The 17,317-nt window shown below is 44.4% G+C and overlaps 8 protein-coding genes across 8 annotated transcripts; 5 read left to right on the top strand and 3 right to left on the bottom strand.

Moving 5' to 3' along the window:
- The first annotated feature begins 67 nt into the window (after window positions 1-67).
- V2V93DRAFT_372963 (uncharacterized protein) lies at window positions 68-2,259 on the top strand. The gene is made up of 2 exons (XM_066910859.1): window positions 68-319; window positions 375-2,259. The coding sequence occupies exons 1-2, from the start codon at window positions 140-142 to the stop codon at window positions 2,124-2,126; spliced, it is 1,932 nt and encodes a 643-aa protein (XP_066764361.1). The 5' UTR covers window positions 68-139; the 3' UTR covers window positions 2,127-2,259.
- Window positions 1,886-2,816, bottom strand: V2V93DRAFT_372962 (uncharacterized protein). The gene is made up of 2 exons (XM_066910858.1): window positions 2,447-2,816; window positions 1,886-2,395 (listed from the first exon to the last, which is right to left on the bottom strand). Exons 1-2 carry the CDS (start codon window positions 2,771-2,773, stop codon window positions 2,303-2,305), a joined length of 420 nt encoding a protein of 139 aa, XP_066764360.1. The 5' UTR covers window positions 2,774-2,816; the 3' UTR covers window positions 1,886-2,302.
- Window positions 2,817-3,885: 1,069 nt separating this feature from the next.
- V2V93DRAFT_337583 (uncharacterized protein) lies at window positions 3,886-7,771 on the top strand. The gene is made up of 3 exons (XM_066907750.1): window positions 3,886-4,427; window positions 4,523-5,973; window positions 6,031-7,771. Exons 1-3 carry the CDS (start codon window positions 4,346-4,348, stop codon window positions 7,699-7,701), a joined length of 3,204 nt encoding a protein of 1,067 aa, XP_066764359.1. The 5' UTR covers window positions 3,886-4,345; the 3' UTR covers window positions 7,702-7,771.
- A 518-nt stretch (window positions 7,772-8,289) lies between these two features.
- Window positions 8,290-9,797, top strand: V2V93DRAFT_326453 (TIP49 C-terminus-domain-containing protein; the record flags this gene model as incomplete). Its single annotated transcript, XM_066907530.1, has 2 exons — window positions 8,290-8,745; window positions 8,805-9,797. 2 exons carry the CDS (start codon window positions 8,290-8,292, stop codon window positions 9,795-9,797), a joined length of 1,449 nt encoding a protein of 482 aa, XP_066764358.1.
- Window positions 9,798-9,850: 53 nt separating this feature from the next.
- Window positions 9,851-12,288, bottom strand: V2V93DRAFT_372950 (amidase signature domain-containing protein). Its single transcript, XM_066910857.1, has 8 exons — window positions 12,219-12,288; window positions 12,029-12,150; window positions 11,672-11,969; window positions 11,327-11,608; window positions 11,075-11,269; window positions 10,384-11,024; window positions 10,174-10,325; window positions 9,851-10,112 (listed from the first exon to the last, which is right to left on the bottom strand). The coding sequence occupies exons 3-8, from the start codon at window positions 11,951-11,953 to the stop codon at window positions 9,994-9,996; spliced, it is 1,671 nt and encodes a 556-aa protein (XP_066764357.1). The 5' UTR covers window positions 11,954-11,969; window positions 12,029-12,150; window positions 12,219-12,288; the 3' UTR covers window positions 9,851-9,993.
- A 303-nt stretch (window positions 12,289-12,591) lies between these two features.
- On the top strand, window positions 12,592-14,253 carry V2V93DRAFT_372944 (uncharacterized protein). Its single transcript, XM_066910856.1, has 5 exons — window positions 12,592-12,694; window positions 12,886-12,978; window positions 13,034-13,178; window positions 13,239-13,602; window positions 13,658-14,253. The coding sequence occupies exons 1-5, from the start codon at window positions 12,682-12,684 to the stop codon at window positions 13,982-13,984; spliced, it is 942 nt and encodes a 313-aa protein (XP_066764356.1). The 5' UTR covers window positions 12,592-12,681; the 3' UTR covers window positions 13,985-14,253.
- On the bottom strand, window positions 14,082-15,746 carry V2V93DRAFT_392054 (uncharacterized protein; the record flags this gene model as incomplete). Its single annotated transcript, XM_066912460.1, has 3 exons — window positions 14,082-14,144; window positions 14,205-15,514; window positions 15,638-15,746. The coding sequence occupies 3 exons, from the start codon at window positions 15,744-15,746 to the stop codon at window positions 14,082-14,084; spliced, it is 1,482 nt and encodes a 493-aa protein (XP_066764355.1).
- A 295-nt stretch (window positions 15,747-16,041) lies between these two features.
- On the top strand, window positions 16,042-17,239 carry V2V93DRAFT_372940 (uncharacterized protein). The gene is made up of 2 exons (XM_066910855.1): window positions 16,042-16,561; window positions 16,618-17,239. The coding sequence occupies exons 1-2, from the start codon at window positions 16,100-16,102 to the stop codon at window positions 17,161-17,163; spliced, it is 1,008 nt and encodes a 335-aa protein (XP_066764354.1). The 5' UTR covers window positions 16,042-16,099; the 3' UTR covers window positions 17,164-17,239.
- The last annotated feature ends 78 nt before the right edge of the window (window positions 17,240-17,317 follow it).

Raw genomic sequence — 17,317 nt, 5'->3', positions numbered from 1 at the left:
CACATTGATTTCGTTTCGGTAAACAAAATAAATTGTGTTAGCCACAGTAAATACAGTGCGGCGGTGGCTGATCTCAGAATTATTTTCTGTAAATGGTCGAGCATCTAACGTAGAATTATTCTAGAGACTCGAGTGTAAAATGGGCAAGAAAGACAAGAAAAATTCAGTTTCAAAGAAGGCTTTGAAAGCAGAGAAAGCGCTGAAAGCGCAGAATAAGGGAGCTTCGAAGCAGAAGAAGAAAGCGAATAAGATGGCAGAGGAAGACGAAGACGCTGATGAAGCTAACATTGATGATATTTTGGCCGAGTATGCTAAAGAGGTATGTCGTGAGCTTTCTGAGAGTTTGGAATTTGGCTGACTCGTTATTGGTGAAGCAAGCCAATTTTCTTGCCGTTAAAGTGGTGCCCTGCAGTCGCCCAAGTAAACGTCTGAACTCGACAATGGTCGCATCGCCTCCGCAACATGGCCGAAAGGAGCTTTTCTTATTTGGAGGAGAGGCCGTAAATGCCGCTGGATTATCCGAGTTTTACAATGATTTACTTATATACAATGTTGATACCAATGTTTGGCGACAAGTCACTTCGCCTAATACACCCCTACCGAGATCTGGACATGCGATGTGTGTGCATCCGTCCACTGGCATGATTATCCTGTTTGGTGGCGAATTCTCTTCGCCAAAGCAAAATACATTTTATCACTACGGAGATACTTGGCTGCTTGATGCTTCGACCAGAGAATGGACTCGTCTTGAGCTCAAGAAGGGTCCGTCGGCTAGATCAGGACATCGCTTGACGCCGTGGCGAAACTATGTCCTTTTACATGGCGGTTTTAGAGATTTAGCAGCATCCACTACGTACCTAGGAGATCTTTGGGCTTTTGATATCACTACGTTGAAATGGATTCAGATTGAACTTCCTCCCAACTCGTTAAAGCCTGATCCACGATCAGGTCACTCATTTGTGACTACTGAAGATGGCGCGGTAGTTTGGGGAGGTTATTCGAAAGTGAGAAACTCACAGAAAAAAATTGTTGGAAAAGTTCATTCAGATACCTGGATGTTAAAACTTACTCCTGATCTTAAAACTGTGAGATGGGAGAGACGGCGAAAGAGTGCCTGGGCACCGTCACCTCGAGTTGGATGCTCAATGGTATACCACAAAGGACGAGGCATCTTATTTGGCGGTGTATACGATACTCAAGAGACTGAAGAGACATTAGATTCAGTTTTCTACAATGATTTATATGCATATCAGATCAATACTAACAAATGGTTTCCACTCACCTTGCGTCCTCCCCGGAAAAAGCCAGTCATACAAGAGCGGCCAGTTAAAAATAAAGCAAACGACCTTGAAGAAAATTTGAAGCTTCTACTTGGAGAATCGGTCTTGGATGAGAGCAAGGGAGATAAAGATGCTGAGATGGGCGATTCTGATAGTTCCGACTCTGAGGAAGAGGGAACAAAGGTAGAACTCCCTCTGACTCTTGCTCTTCCGCATTCACGTTTTAATTGCTCGACAGCGGTCATGCAGGATATTTTGTACATATATGGCGGAATGTGGGAAAAAGGTGATCGTGAATTCAATCTCGACAGCATGTATTCAATTGACCTAGGAAAATTGGAAGGAGTGCGCGTAGTTTGGGAAGCCTTTTTGGATGAGGTTACAAAAGCAGAGGCAGAAGATGGTGAGAGTGAAGACGAATATGATGATGAAGACGAAGAAGATGACAGCGAGAAAGAAGACGAAGAGGGAGATGGAGAAGTTAAGGAAGAGGCACCTGATGAGATGCTGATAGATGAGGCCGATGAGCTTACCGAGGTAACCGGCGGAATGGAGGTCGCCGAGCCTGACCCTCGACCATATCTTCCTCATCCACGCCCCTTTGAATCGTTACGAGCATTTTACACGCGTACTGGGAATGAATTCATGCAATGGGCTATTTCGAATAACAAGGACATGAGCAAGCGCGGCAAAGATCTGAAACGTGACGCTTTCGAACTTTGTGAAGAGAGATGGTGGGAGCGTCGCGAACAAGTACGAGCATCTGAGGATCAGTATGAATCGCTGGGTGGTATTGGCGAGATCGTCGAGCGAGAACAAAAGACAGGGAGCGGGAGGAAACGATGATTTTACATCTGCATGCTATATTTATAAACATTTATGTGGTTAATAAATTAGATTCAAAGACGCCAAATATGCAAGCTAATGCTTATTGTTGTGAATTCTCTATGATCTATAATACAATATGAAGATTCTTTGAGATAGAAGGCCACAGTATACATTATTTGTCATTGTAAGAGGGCTCATTCCTTCTTCTGCTTACTCGGATCGGTGTCCACAAAATGAGCGCTGTATTCGGATTCTACCCCGTGGGCAGATTGCATAAGCTCATAAAACTATGGTCAAAAATGAGTGGATATTCCCGACATCTCAGTCAATGAACTAACCTGAATAAGTTGATCGTCCGACATTTTTTCGAGTTTTTGAACGTCAAGTTGTGCATCTTTCCACCGGTCTTGCTCTAACATTTCACAATATTGCTGCCACGTAGACAAAAATCCAACAATATGAAGAGGGTTGTCTGATTCTCTGTGAAGTCTGAACTCGTTCTTAACAAACTGGTCGCCTAGGAAGCGTTGCTCGGCCGGAAGTCTGCGGTGGGCCCTCAGAATGCGACGGTAGAGCGGGATAGGCGGAAGCATGTTTATTTCGGGCATGGCTGCTCGAGCCGAGCGGCGTGAAACTTTTGCAAGTAGAAAAACAGAGGAGCGCATTTTTTATATGGTTTGCTTGACTGTTACTTGTAACAGAGCGACTGGAAGGTCTACAGTGAATTAAAATGCCGGGGATATTTAATATAGGGTTGGGGTTATCTACAGCACGTGTGGAGTCGCGTTCTAGTCAGCCTACTGTTTCCTGTTCTCTTCCATGTGGGACCCTTTTGGAAACGCAGGTTTAGAGCAATGATATATGCGACTATCTGGCAAAGTATTTGGAAGATCTGTTGTGCTAACTTGGACAAGCGACACGCATAACGCTGGCGGTCGACAGCTCTTGCTCAGTCATTCTATCTCATAATTCACAACTGCTATTGTCTCTCAAATGAGAATATAAGACAATGGTTGCCCTAGCTTCCTATGTACTGCGTCAAAAAAACAGTACACCAGAGTAACAAATCAACTCATCATTCAAGGTCGGATTATTGATCGAGCTTTTGCGTGCGGGTAATCTAAATCAGTTCCATGAAATGTAAGTACGCATGACGTTTGACTGTTGCTGGATGGACGCATTATAACCCCGAGAACTTTGCGAGCCTCGGGAAGAAACGCTGCAAGCCTGACGGGTGGATATTAAACAGTAGCTAAAGACTGAAGTATGAAAACTAGACTATCTATTCAGAGCTGTACATAAGCAAAAAAACTAATCATTTATCAACTCAAATACAGTCCTGCTACGTATATCCGTATGGTATATATCTTTGTAATATATCGCTGTACTGCTCAATACATATCGGCAGAGCGCTGCCTGATCTACTCGCAATTGTCGTGATCTCGTCAAGTCTCGGCTAAGCTCGGCAGCCAAGAACAGCTGCCCATCACTCATTCAACTAAGCAGATGCTGACAATGTGATTTTCTGATTAGTAAACTATAACTGCTGGTCATCCAGCAAAGTCCAGCGTACCCCGACAATCCACCGCTCTTTTCCTCTTCGACCATCGCAAGCACACTGCTTCAGCACATTCATGATGTTTTCGGTCACGTTTCAAGTCACATGCTATGATAACCTTATTTCTTTGGATCCAAGCCGCACTTCTTGCTATTTTGGGACTAGCGCACTCGTCTGCCGCGCGATGCTACTTGGCGCTCATTTGTCGCGAGCAAGGGAGTAAACCCATCAAGGTCGCAAAATCCGGCCCTGGATGCTCCTTTCTGCGCAAGCTCGACTGAAAAATTGAGTAGTAATGAGCCAAATATAAGGATATATAGATCTCATAGGGATCAGAGAGCTGCGAGTGTTCTGAAGGTTATAACTTGACTCCCTTGACCCCGCAATCCGCACAGAATGCGAGTCTTTGTATGTTCCTTCTTCGCTCGTCGGTCGATAGACGACTTCTTGCCACGCGCGCGATATTCTACCTGTATTCTTGGCCAGCGGGCGAATTGCCCTGGCATCACTGCCTATCACAGGCAGTTTTTTTGATTTCCCAGGGACTTATAAACACCAGTTCCCGCCTCGCAATGGTCGTAACTTCAACTCACTGCTCAGATATACATATCTCTACACTGGCATAACTTACAGCCCAACAAACCTATACTGAACTCTTTCGTTGTGCTATTTTTACATAATGGGCAGCAAAAAAAAAGTACAATCCATCCAGGTCGATTACAGCATTCCCCCATTCCAGCTCGACAGTGTTGAGCTTGCTCGTATGTCTATTCGCCTACTACCCCCCCCCCCCCCCCCTTTCCCACAGATATTTACCTGGACATCCTAAATTTCAAGCTAACTCTTTGTCTCTAAGAATTTCTCGGAACAAACGTCGACACAGGTCTCACCATAGCCGACGCCGAAGAGCGTCTCCACCAATATGGCCAAAATAAACTGGATGGCGACTCAAGTGTCTCGCTAGCCAAAGTCTTATTCAAGCAATGCTTGAACGCCATGGGATTTGTGCTCATACTTGCTATGGCTCTTTCCTACGGCATAGGCGACTATGTCGAAGGGGGTGTCATCTCTGCTGTGATACTCTTTAACATCATCGTCGGCGTCGTCCAGGAATACCGTGCCGAGCGGACAATCGACTCTCTCAGATCGCTCTCTTCTCCTACTGCAGCGGCATTGCGCGATGGCATTGTGCATTATATCGCATGTCTCAATGTCGTGCCCGGTGATGTTATCGAAGTCAAGACTGGCGATGTTGTCCCCGCTGATATGCGACTTATTGATACCATGAACTTTGAAACCGATGAGACTCTTCTGACAGGGGAATCTTTTCCTGTCCTCAAGGATCACCACCTTGTTTTTCCTACGTCTGAGGATGCTACCATCGCCGACCGTATCAATCTTGCCTACTCCTCTTCCACGGTCACCAAAGGGCGTGCTCGCGGTATTGTCATTTCTACCGGGATGTTTACTGAAATCGGTCGTATTGCTGCATCTATTTCGGGAAAGAGGCGCAAAGCAGGCCGTTCTATGAATCCGCATAAGCATGGACCGATGGCCCCTATCAAAGGCCTCACTTTGAGAACCTGGGATGCCGTGGGTAATTTTCTTGGTCTTACCGTTGGCACTCCGCTGCAGCGTAAATTGGCGGCTTTGTCATACTGCCTGCTATTCACGGCTTGCTTCTTGGCAGCTATTGTATTTTTTGTGAACGACCTGAAGGCAACCACGGAAGTTACTATCTATGCGGTCTCGCTTGGAATTGCTATCATCCCTGAGTCTCTTATTGCAGTTTTGACTATCACAATGGCTGTTGGCATGAAGCGCATGGCGAAGAAGAGGGTCATTGTCCGCAAGTTGGATTCTCTTGAAGCTCTCGGTGGTGTTACAAACATCTGTTCTGACAAAACTGGCACTTTGACTCAAGGAAAGATGGTCACTCGCAATGTCTGGCTCCCTGGATCTGGTTTGTACTCGTTACTTGAATCAGAGCTACCTTTTGATCCAACTTCAGGTACAATTTCGTTTGCGACGACTGATACCACCAAAGTTGCTGGTGCCACTGAGATGCTACCGGAAGATGATGTCATGTGTCCACTTAGCACCTCTCAGACTATTCTGTCGACTTCGTCAACTATCGCTGGCAGTGATGAGAAAACTGATTATGTCCAAACTTCTTCATCATCTGTTCTTCCTCCCGTGACGGACGATTTAGCTGCTTTTCTCAAAGCTTGCGCACTTTGCAACTTAGCAACTGTACGGTTTGACCAAGAGAGAAAATCATGGGTTGCTACCGGTGATCCTACTGAGGTATGTCTCTGCGCTGCTCTTTTTATTGTTGCAGCTCGATCTCACGATTTATTTTAGATTGCGCTCCAAGTATTTTCCCATCGATTTTCGTACGGAAAAAACGAACTTCATCTGAAAGGATGGACTCAGTTAGCTGAGTATCCTTTTGATTCTGATGTGAAACGGATGTCAGTTATATTTGAAGGACCGTCTGAGGCCCCCGACAGAGGCGAGGTTGTCGTATTCTCCAAGGGAGCTGTCGAGCGAATCATTGATCTTTGTGTCTCCGTCAGATACGACAGCCAGCTACGAATGCTTACTCAAGAACTCAAGGATGAAATTATGCAGCAGGCCAATAATTTGGCTGATCAAGGGCTCCGAGTTCTTGCAATTGCTGGTCGTGTAGAAGTCAATCGCAAGTCATCTTATTTGGACTTTCCTCGAGAGTCTGTTGAGAAAGAACTCTCGCTTCTTGGACTTGCTGGCCTTTATGACCCTCCTCGTGTTGAAACCAAGCGAGCAGTTGCAGAGTGTACCGCAGCTGGAATCAAAATTCACATGTTGACTGGAGATCATCCTGGAACTGCTCAAGCTATTGCTCGGGAGGTCGGTATTATTCCACAAACTTTGGGCTCCCTTCCGCAACATATTTCCAAGGATCTGGTCATGACTGCTTTGCAGTTTGATGCTCTTTCTGATGAAGAAATCGACAAGCTCGAAACTTTACCTCGCGTTATTGCCCGTTGTGCTCCTTACACCAAGGTTCGCATGATTGAGGCCCTTCATCGTCGTCACAATCGCGTTGCAATGACTGGCGATGGCGTCAATGATTCGCCTAGTTTGAAGATGGCTGATGTTGGTATTGCCATGGGAATGGGTGGCTCAGACGTTGCTAAAGCTGCCTCTGACCTTGTCTTGACTGACGATAATTTTGCCTCGATCGTTTCTGCTATCGAAGAGGGCAGGCGAATGTTTGATAATATCCAAAAATTCATTCTTCATCTGTTGACTTCCAACATGGCTGAGGTTGTTGTACTCATCATCGGATTGAGTTTCAAAGATCATACTGGTTTATCTGTATTCCCTCTTGCTCCGCTGCAGATTCTATGGATCAACATGCTTACTTCTCCAGGCCCTGCCTTTGGTCTCAGCCTCGAGCCTTCCAGCACCGAAATTATGCTGCAGGTTCCTTATAGTTCCAAGATGGGTATATTTAGTTGGGAGATCATTGTCGATACGCTGATATATGGCACAGTTATGGGTGTGTGTTGTCTAACCTCTTTTTGCATCGTCATCTACGGCGAAGGCGACGGCAATCTTGGTCGTGACTGCAACAAAGGCTACAGCGAGTCCTGCGAACTTGTCTTCCGTGCTCGCGCTGCGGTGTTTTCACAGCTCACCTGGCTTATTCTAATCTCTGCTTGGGAATTCAAGCATCTCAGACGATCAATGTTCAAATTGAATGTTAATGAAACGTCTGTTTTCCCTTTTTTTGAGAATGTCTACTCCAACAAGTTTTTGTTTTATTCAGTTGTCATTGGCATAGTCTCTGTTTTTCCCGTTATTTACATCCCTACTCTCAACACAAATGTTTTCAAAATGAAGCCTATTAGCTGGGAATGGGGTCTTACATTTGCTGGGCTCGTTGTTTTCGTCCTCGCTGTTGAACTTTGGAAGACAATCAAATGCAGGATGAACTGGTTTGCGCGCAAGTCTGAGCTTCGAATAATCGATAGATTACTAGTATAAATTCAGTTTTGCTTTTTTGAAATAGAGAGAAGATACCTAAAACATATTAAAAATTTTGCTTACATCTTGGTATTGTTCTAATGAATATTAATCCTAAGGTACAAAACTCCTCCATAGCAAGTAAGCTCTGCCGTTCACAGAGTATTGTTGCGTCAAAGCATCTGGATGGACAAGTTTCAAAGAGTAATATATTTGGTATTCAACACCTTTCGGTCGTAGAATTGTAATCGATTGAAAATTCAATACATAGAATTAAAATAGAAATTCGTTTTCAGTTACGATACATCATAAGTATACGGTCTGATATATACTTACGTGCTAAAATATACGCACAATCCTCAATCTCGAAAATTGTTCGACCCTTTCCCAGCTGAATCAGATCAGGAATTCTTTCTGCAACGGCAATTTATAAAATCATCAGTTCATATCTAAGTTTTCCATTCTTTAATTTTGCTTGTTGCAATAAAGTCATACTGTTTGGCTATTTTTTTTGATTATCCAGAGAGTTATATCATACATCTGAGCATAATGGTATGTGTTTTTGTTTGAAATGCCTCTTCGAGATTCATGTTCGCTGATCCTCAAAAAATGCAGGCTCTTTCTAGCATAGCACAAGCCAAAGAATTACGGAGCCTCGGCCTTGTGGCTTCACATTCGCACATCACTGGCCTTGGATTGGAAAGCGAGACCTCGTTAACACCGCGACCGTCGTCGCAAGGAATGGTTGGCCAACTCAAGGCGCGCAAAGCCGCTGCCGTCATTCTGCAGATGATCAAAGAAGGCCGGATTGCTGGCCGTGCTGTGTTGGTTGCTGGTCCACCATCCACCGGAAAGACTGCGATTGCCATGGGAATCGCTCAGAGTTTAGGCGACGATATCCCATTTACCATGGTAGCCGGGTCAGAGATTTTCAGTCTGGAAATGAGCAAGACTGAAGCACTGACTCAGGCGTTCCGCAAGTCTATTGGGGTGCGAATTAAGGAAGAGAGTGAAATTATTGAAGGTGAAGTTGTTGAGATTCAGATTGATCGGTCAGTGACAGGAGTAAGTTTTAAACTCTTTAAATGCACCCGCAATATTGCTGCTCACATATAGTGTTATAGGGCAACAAACAGGGAAAATTAACAATTAAGACGACCGACATGGAGACAGTTTATGACCTTGGCACGAAAATGATTGATGCCCTCAGTAAGGAAAAGGTATTGGCTGGAGATGTTATTACAATCGACAAAGCTTCAGGTTCCATTTCCAAACTCGGCCGCTCATATGCCCGCGCTCGTGATTATGATGCTATGGGCGCAGATACCAAATTTATTCAGTGCCCCGAAGGAGAAATCCAGAAGCGCAAAGAGACCGTTCACACAGTGTCATTACATGAAATTGATGTCATAAACTCTCGTACTCAGGGTTTCCTAGCTCTATTCTCGGGTGATACTGGTGAGATTGGATCTGAAGTCCGCGACCAAATCAATACTAAAGTTGGAGAATGGAAAGAAGAAGGTAAAGCCGACATCTGCCCGGGAGTATTATTTATTGATGAGGTTCACATGCTTGATATCGAGTGCTTTTCGTATATCAACCGTGCTTTGGAAGACGATTTAGCGCCAGTGGTTATTATGGCTACTAACCGTGGCATCTCACGAACTCGTGGTACCAATTACAAATCCCCCCACGGATTACCCGCTGATCTTCTTGATCGTGTGATCATTATCTCAACCTCACCTTACTCTCCCGAAGAGATCACTGATATTCTCTCTATTCGTGCTTCGGAAGAGGAAGTCGACTTATCGCCTGATGCACTTGCAATTCTGTCAAAGATTGGTAGCGAGACATCTCTTCGCTATGCTTCCAATCTGATCGCTGTTTCCCATCTTCTCGCTACCAAGCGAAAGTCTTCCACAGTCGAGGTTGACGATGTGAAGCGTAGCTATGATTTATTCCTCGACAAGGAGCGGAGTGTAGACTACTTGTCACAATTTTCAGACCGATATATTGGCGATAGTGGCTCTGTTACGTTGGGTGCTGCCGCTTCGGTTCCAGTGGCTCCTACTATTTCGGCTGTCCCTGCCACTGGAGAGGCAATGGATTTGTCATAATTATAAATGGCGAGCGGCTACGGAGTGTGTATTTTAGCTCTTCTCGATGTATCGTTTAATTAGAATATATTCATTCTCAGAAAGACATTTAAGTTTTTAATTAAACAAGCATCTATTGTTTGGTAACTAAGTTGCATTAGCTTCTTGCAACTTCCAAAAGGCGAGAAAATAAATTGCAAAAGTGAAATATTTGTATCTACAATCCTTGAAGAATCTCTTCGACGATTTTGGTAACAGCAAGAGTCTTCTCCTCTGCAAGACGACCGCCAATGATTTGCAAGTTGACAGGCAGGCCATGCATAGTATCGGGATTATCTGAAAAGTGGAATATGTTAGAAATAGGAAAAAGTCAATAGTGTGAGTCGCAAATACATACAGACCGGCCAGTTAGCCTCGTCCCACTCATTGCGAGGGATGTAAGCCTTCTGCTCCTCAGTAAGTGCGTCAATCTCTCTGTCAACAGTTGACACCGGGAACACGGTTGTGGTATAGTCAAGTCCGTTCCAGACACGAGTATATCCGACCCAGCTACCCGAAAATGTCAGTATATATAGTCTTTAAAATAGGCAGATAGCAGGTTGATTACCTTGTCTTATCCACTGGAACGGCAGTATGAGGGCATCCAGGAGCCAAAATAAAATCAATTGGTTCACCTGTTGAAGTAAGAGCACCAGAGGCGTTCCACTTGTCAAGGTACTTCTTTTGAAAATCACGCTTCAACACCATGTTGTGCCAGTACTCTGGGATTGAAATTGGTGGTCCACGGTTGACCATCCTCTCGACGTAAGGCATCAGTGGTTCACCAAGCTTGTTGACATCGCTTTTAACGTCCTCACCACCATCTGCGATATAGAACTTGTTGAGTATAGGGACAAGCTCGGCGTGGAGTTCCGGGGCATTCCACTCGACGACCTCGTGACCTGCGGCACGAAGTCTTTCTACTGCTTGATCTAATGTACGTGCAATGGGAGGATGCACGCGAACGACTCCGTCATCCCGCATAACACCAAAGATGAATTTTTTCTTGGCGAGAGTCTCATTGTAAAGTTCCTGACGCCATGGGATGGGAATGCACTTGGGATCTAGTTTCCATGGTTCGTTTTCAATAACCGCCTTTGTGATAGAGGTTAGCGAATTGAGGGTGCGTGTCATTGGACCAATAACACTAGGAACATGCTCCTGTCCGTCAATAGTCACTGGGACACCTTCGTAGGGGATACGCCAGGCCTTAATAGATACGTTAAAAACGGTTCAACCAGAAAACATAGAGCACTTACACTAGGCCTTAAACCGTATCCACCATTGAAAACTTGCGGAATACGGACACTGCCGCCAAGATCCGTACCCCATCCCATAACGCTACCCTTCAAGGCGAGTAAGGCCCCTTCACCACCAGTAGAACCACCGGGAGTGAAGTCACGACGACGAGGGTGAACGGTCAACCCCCACAACGGATTGTTGCACTCACACCACTAAGATTAAAAAAATTAATGAAATATGGCAATAGCAGCAAAATAGTGAAAACCTACCATAATGCTCTGCGGCAAGTTCGTCTTTGCGATGACTACCGCGCCCTCCTTCTCAAAGATCGTAACCAAAACGGCCTCTTTCGATTTATCAGTTACCGGATTGTTAGAGCGACCAACATATCCCAGAGTTGTATCAACTCCGTGAACATTAAACTGATCTTTGAGAGTCAAAGGAACACCATGGTATCTGCCGATGGGCTTTCCTTCTTTGGCGTAATATTCGTCGAGAAATTTGGCCCGCTCGAGAGCTTGTTCGAATACAACCTCAGAAAAGCAGTTTGTCTACACAAAAATTTAGCATGTTCAGTCACAAAAGTAGCAATCAAACATGACGCGGAATCCAACCAACTGATGTGCAACAGTTGCACGCTTGATATAAGCACGAATAACTTCACTAGCGGTATAGGTTCCGGCAGCAATTTTCGCAGCGAGCTCATCAACATCATCAATCTCCGTTATCTCCTTATCTTTGTCCAAAAGCAGACTATCAGCTCCTCCGCTAGAGATAAAATCATAAACGTTCAATTGGTCAGGAGGCGGAAGTTCTGATTCAGGGAGCTTGAATGGAGAAAGTAGGACTTCGCGGTCGGCGCGCTTTTTAGCGGCAATCTCTTGCCAAGTGGACATTTTTATCGAAGTGCAACTAGTTCCTTGTCTGTGAGTATCATAAAATAATGATAGTTTTTGACAGTATTTTTTTACCTTGCTTGTCGTCTATGTGTTGTAAACCCAAAGAACAGTCGAGCTTTGAGGAAAGACAGACAAAGAGAAATGTCAGACCACGGAATTGTAATGTCTTCCCCAGCTAATTTAGCCTTCGGCAGCTCCAAACGATTTTAAATTTCTGGTTAATGATAGGCTTTCATCGCTACTGCAATTGATAAAAAAATACCTTTTTTTTATGTGACTTGTATGATAAATTATGCTACGCCTTTTTTTTTATTAGTTTTCAAATGTTATACGCCGTCCATGTTGTTTGAAGGCTGCAGACAGGGCGGGTCAGAACTAATAGTAAGAGTGTTTGATAAGAGGGCTGCTTATCGGATGACCTAACTCCCAGCAGGATATACCCATATACCCACACCTGAAGCCACAGCAAAAGCAACATTTATTTAGCCATTCGAAAGCAGCAAATATAATATATAAAATGCAAATAGAAATGGAAAAAAAAGAGCAGTTTAAATTTGTAAATATAGCTAATACGGTACTCTGTCGTTTTCTCGGTTGTAATCCCTGACCCAAACTGTAAATCTGCATCCAAAGTCAACACTCGCCTCGCACTTCCTCGAATTTCCCTTCACTGTCATCCGCCTTTAAATATCAACTGACCACCCAACTGGCAAAAAAAATTCATAATGGGAAAGAAGCGTAAGTGATTTACTTTTTGCTTTTTTGCTGCAGCCTGCGATTCTGATCGTACTATTATCAATTGAGCGCCAATAGACGAACCAATCTGCAAAGCCAGTACTTCGTAATGGCTTTGAGCAAGCTCAATTGATGCGGTTGTTACAACTTCGCCTATACTCACCTGCAGCTGATTTAACAAATTACTCTAATAGGCGTCCTTGTTTGCTACGGTGTCGATATTGATGCTGTTGCCGGTTGGCTTGGATCTTACGGTGGAGAGGACTCCTCCAACGATATTTCCAGAGGTCAGTATCTTCTACAGAGAGCCCGCTCAATATCTCTAATTATTTGATATTTAAGGTCTTTGGGCTGGTACTATTGGTGTTCGCCGCTTGTTGAAGATGTTTGACAAGTACGGTATCAAAGCTACTTGGTTTATTCCTGGTCACTCCCTCGAGACTTTCCCCGAGGAGTGCGCCTTGATACGTGATGGCGGACATGAAATGTAGGCTACAGACTTGACTTTATTAGGACTTGGAATAAGCACTAATGGAATTGCGGATAGCGGTCTCCATGGTTACTCTCACGAAAACCCTGCCGACATGACTATTGAGCAGCAGGCTGATGTCTTGGATAAGACTTATAAGCTGCTTACTGACTTCTGCGGAAAACCTCCGCGGGGATCTGTTGCGCCTTGGTGGGAGACTTCCAAAGAGGGTGCAGAGCTTCTCCTCAAGTACGGTATTGAGTATGACCATTCATTGAGTCACCACGACTGTCAGCCCTACTGGCTTCGCACTGGCGATACCTGGACAAAGATTGATTACACTAAGAAGGCTGAAGAGTGGATGAAACCTCTTATTTATGGTCAGGATACCGGCCTTGTCGAAATCCCAGGTAACTGGTACATTGACGATCTGCCTCCCATGGTAAGAGACCATTGTGTATCTTTTGTAAACAGTCAGCCTGCTAACAACACCACAGATGTTTATTAAGGCTTCTCCCAATTCGCACGGCTATGTGAATCCCCGCGATATCGAGGATATCTGGAAAGACCATTTTGAATATTTTTACCGCGAGTATGATGAGTTCATTTTTCCCATGACTATCCATCCCGACGTGTCTGGTCGACCCCATGTCCTTCTTATGCACGAACGTCTCATTGAGTTCATCAATTCCCATGAGGGCGTCGAATGGTGTACCATGGGTGATATGGCAACCGATTTCAAGTCCAAAAACACTCCTTCTGAAGGAGCGCTCATGCCCGCTGAGGCAGGTGCGTATCTCAAAGAACAAGCCTCGAAGCAATAATTGGAATTCAGTTTCAGAAAGAGTTTTTGATTAGATAAGACGGCAAATGAACTTTTTTTTAAAATCAGATCTAAAGCAAACACTGATGATTACGGCTTCAAAACCAAAAATTTACACTAAAACTCGGCGAGAGACTTCTCACATAGTGCCACCAACCAGCCTGTTTTGCAGTGTGTTAGCATATCAATCTACATAACTGTTGCAGAATAAAAAACCTTACAGGTATAAATAGACCATTCCCGGGCTCCAACACACATTCAAGATAACTGCTATCCCAGTTGAAATTATCGTATTGATCTCTGTAGTTCCGCTTCTCCCGCATTCTAGTGCGCATAGTTTCAAAGAGATCGCTAGAAGAAGCCTTGCTGGATTCTGTACCTTTTGCACCAGAAGCAAGTCCTTCATCATCCAAAGTTGAGCACTGATAGTCCAGCGCGTCATTATCACCGAATAGCGCCCCATAGCATCCTCGCTCAAGAAGAACCTCACTAGTATTGCTCATATCTATATTGTCTTCCACCCGAGGATACATCTCTTGAATGGGGATTTGCGGTGAGTATAACCGAACGTACTTGTATCCTACTATTTGAACCAGTATGTTGTTGTTCGGATCAGTATGAAGAGGAGATATTGTTCCTGAAGGACCGACCCAGGAATTCATAGTCACATGCACATTATTAGAGCGACCAAACACAGCAGAATTATATATCAGATCTGGTACAACGACATCTTTTCTTAGAGAGGTTATTTGCTGGAGAAGATCATGTTGGGCCATATATTTTATATCACGCTCAGACCCATCTGATGAGGACAGCCAGTCTTGTAGAAGCTCACCAAACGGACAGAATTTCTGGCTCCAAGAATCGGATACATAGCTAGATCCAATCTCGACAGGTACCACTCGTCGACCCCAGTTGGTTGCAGCAAGTAAGTATTCGACTGAATTCCAGTTTTGAAAAGCAGGCCACGATTTCGCGAGGTTGCAGATACGGACAGGTAGTAGTTCAGCTTGTGCTTTGTCTGATAAGCTCTTTCCGTCATTTATAAAACCGGACATCTTTGCAGCTACCTCAAAATTTGTACTGCTACTAATAGCAAATACCGCAAACTGAGCATCAACTCTATATTTGCCTTTTATCAAGACCTGACGCCTCGCAGAGCACAAATATTTCTGAGTGTATATGTAAGCTGGTGCTCTAAGCTCTATTTCAGAAGCAGATAGAATAAGAAAAAAGTCATTTATCAGTTTTTTGAGAGGAGATGAGACCGCAGAACCGCCTACAATAAGTGCCGTATCCAAATCAGAAATCATTTGCTGAAAAGGGAAATGCTGATCAACGCTTTGTGAGTGTTGAAAGTAGTCCACACAGTAAAATAAAGACGACAAGACACAAGATGCCGCAAAGCCTTTAATATATTCAAGAGGAACTTGAGAAAAAGGATAAGCATGGATCTGATTGTAGCAAAATAAGCGTAGAGTCGATATAGCTATTTTTGTATATTCAAGATTAGATATCGAGTCATTGCACGCTCGCCGATATAATTCATCAATAGAGCGAAACTCCAAGGGCAATGAAGCTAGCACTTGAGCTTCAAGAATGTGAGCGCGAGTAAGAGATACAAGTTTCAGAAGCATCTCCTTTGTCGGGGTACAATCACTATCCGTGACAAGACCCGTATTTTTATCTTCATTGTTATTTTGTGCAGCAACAGAATCAGGATGTGTAATGGCAGCAGCCAAGTTGGATGTTGAATATTGCATGTTATATTTTCTTGTTCAGCTCGTGCCAAAAAAAGTGCGGAGCGAAGATAGTAGCTCGACTCGTCTGCAGCCAATTTCGCCAGCTATCAACTCATATCTTACGTATCGCAATTCATCTTTAGAAGATTAATACAACACAAATATACAACAAAGTAAGCTCTTGGTACTCAAGATAAATGTCACTGATTAGCCAAACTTCGCGAACTCCTTTAACTTTATTGAGCTTGAAAGTCACATGCTAGTCGAGCCCTACTCCCATCACAATACTTCACAAAACGTTAATTAGCTATTTCCTGAATTCGTCGACAGGCCCCATCTATACGACTATTGGAGACTATCGTCACACAGTCACGATGCCGCTGAAACTACTTCAACATAAGTCATACCATGTGTACAACAAGGACAACATTGAGCGAGTTCGGCGAGACGAAGAAGAGGCTCGCGTGAAGGAAGAAGAGGCAGACGAACGACTACGAGAGAGAGACCGTTTATTTCGTTTGGAAATTTTAAGAAGGAAGCAACTAGGGGAAGATACAGCAGAGCTAGAAGAGAATTATCGATTAGAGACGAGCGGTGATGTGACAATACGCGAGAATGATCAGCATCAGGAAACAGAAAATGGCCGTGCAATCGTGCATGCCGTCGCAGAGACCAAGGCCGACCAAAGAAGCCAAAGATCACGAAAAAGAATACGAGACATAGACGACGAAATTTCAGAAGCAGGAAGAATAATTCGTGAGTCGGAGAATGCGACTAGGAATGCCAATCTATTGTCAAGTGACGGCCATATCAATTTATTTGGAGATCCAGAAAAGGTTGGTATATCTGAATTTACGGTATTTTGTGGGCGCTAATTAAATTATTCATATAGTTAAATGACGCCGGCAAAAGTAATAATCAGGCGACGCTGAAAAATATGCGGCTTGATCATCGAGGAGGTGAGCCAGTGCCGTGGTATACCAGATTAGACGGCCAGGTACCGCAGACAAACATGATGTCGGAGAATGAAAGGCAGAGAACTGAGCGAATGCACGAAAAGACGAAGAACATGCATGACCCTCTGACTGCTGTGCAAGGATATTTGAAGCAAAAGGAACATGCTGATCGAGTCCGCGGAGAGCGGCAAGTCGAAGAGCGATGGCGACGCATTGATCGAAACTCGTCGGAATATTACGTGCGAAAGATTGATGACTACAATCCAAGCCGGCAGCATGGCAAGCCACATGCCACAGGCAGTGGGAGTGGGAGCAGGAGCAGAGGCAGAAGTAGTAGCAGGGCACTAACTACGACAAAAAATGCAACGAAGAGCAGCAGTGTTGAGCTGAGCGCAGAGATGCAGCAACTTTTGCGAGAACAGGAGCAGCGCGAGGCCCGAGAACGAGAAAAGGCGCAAAATATACTGCGTAGCAGACGGTAGTAAGATACTCGATCAAGCATATTATAAACATTTTGTACACAATAGAAATCCGCTCGCGAACAAAGCGTTGTGCGGCTACAAAAAGTAACGGCTGGGTCCTGGAAAATGACGTCAATAACAGTAAACTTGCGCAGTGACGTCATGTTACCCGGCT

Source organism: Kockiozyma suomiensis, assembly GCF_038497685.1.
Source record: "Kockiozyma suomiensis strain NRRL Y-17356 unplaced genomic scaffold V2V93scaffold_11, whole genome shotgun sequence".
Classification (NCBI taxonomy): Eukaryota; Fungi; Ascomycota; class Lipomycetes; order Lipomycetales; family Lipomycetaceae; genus Kockiozyma; species Kockiozyma suomiensis.
The sequence above is the reverse complement of the archived record's forward strand: the minus strand, read 5'-3'. Positions and strand labels throughout refer to the sequence as shown.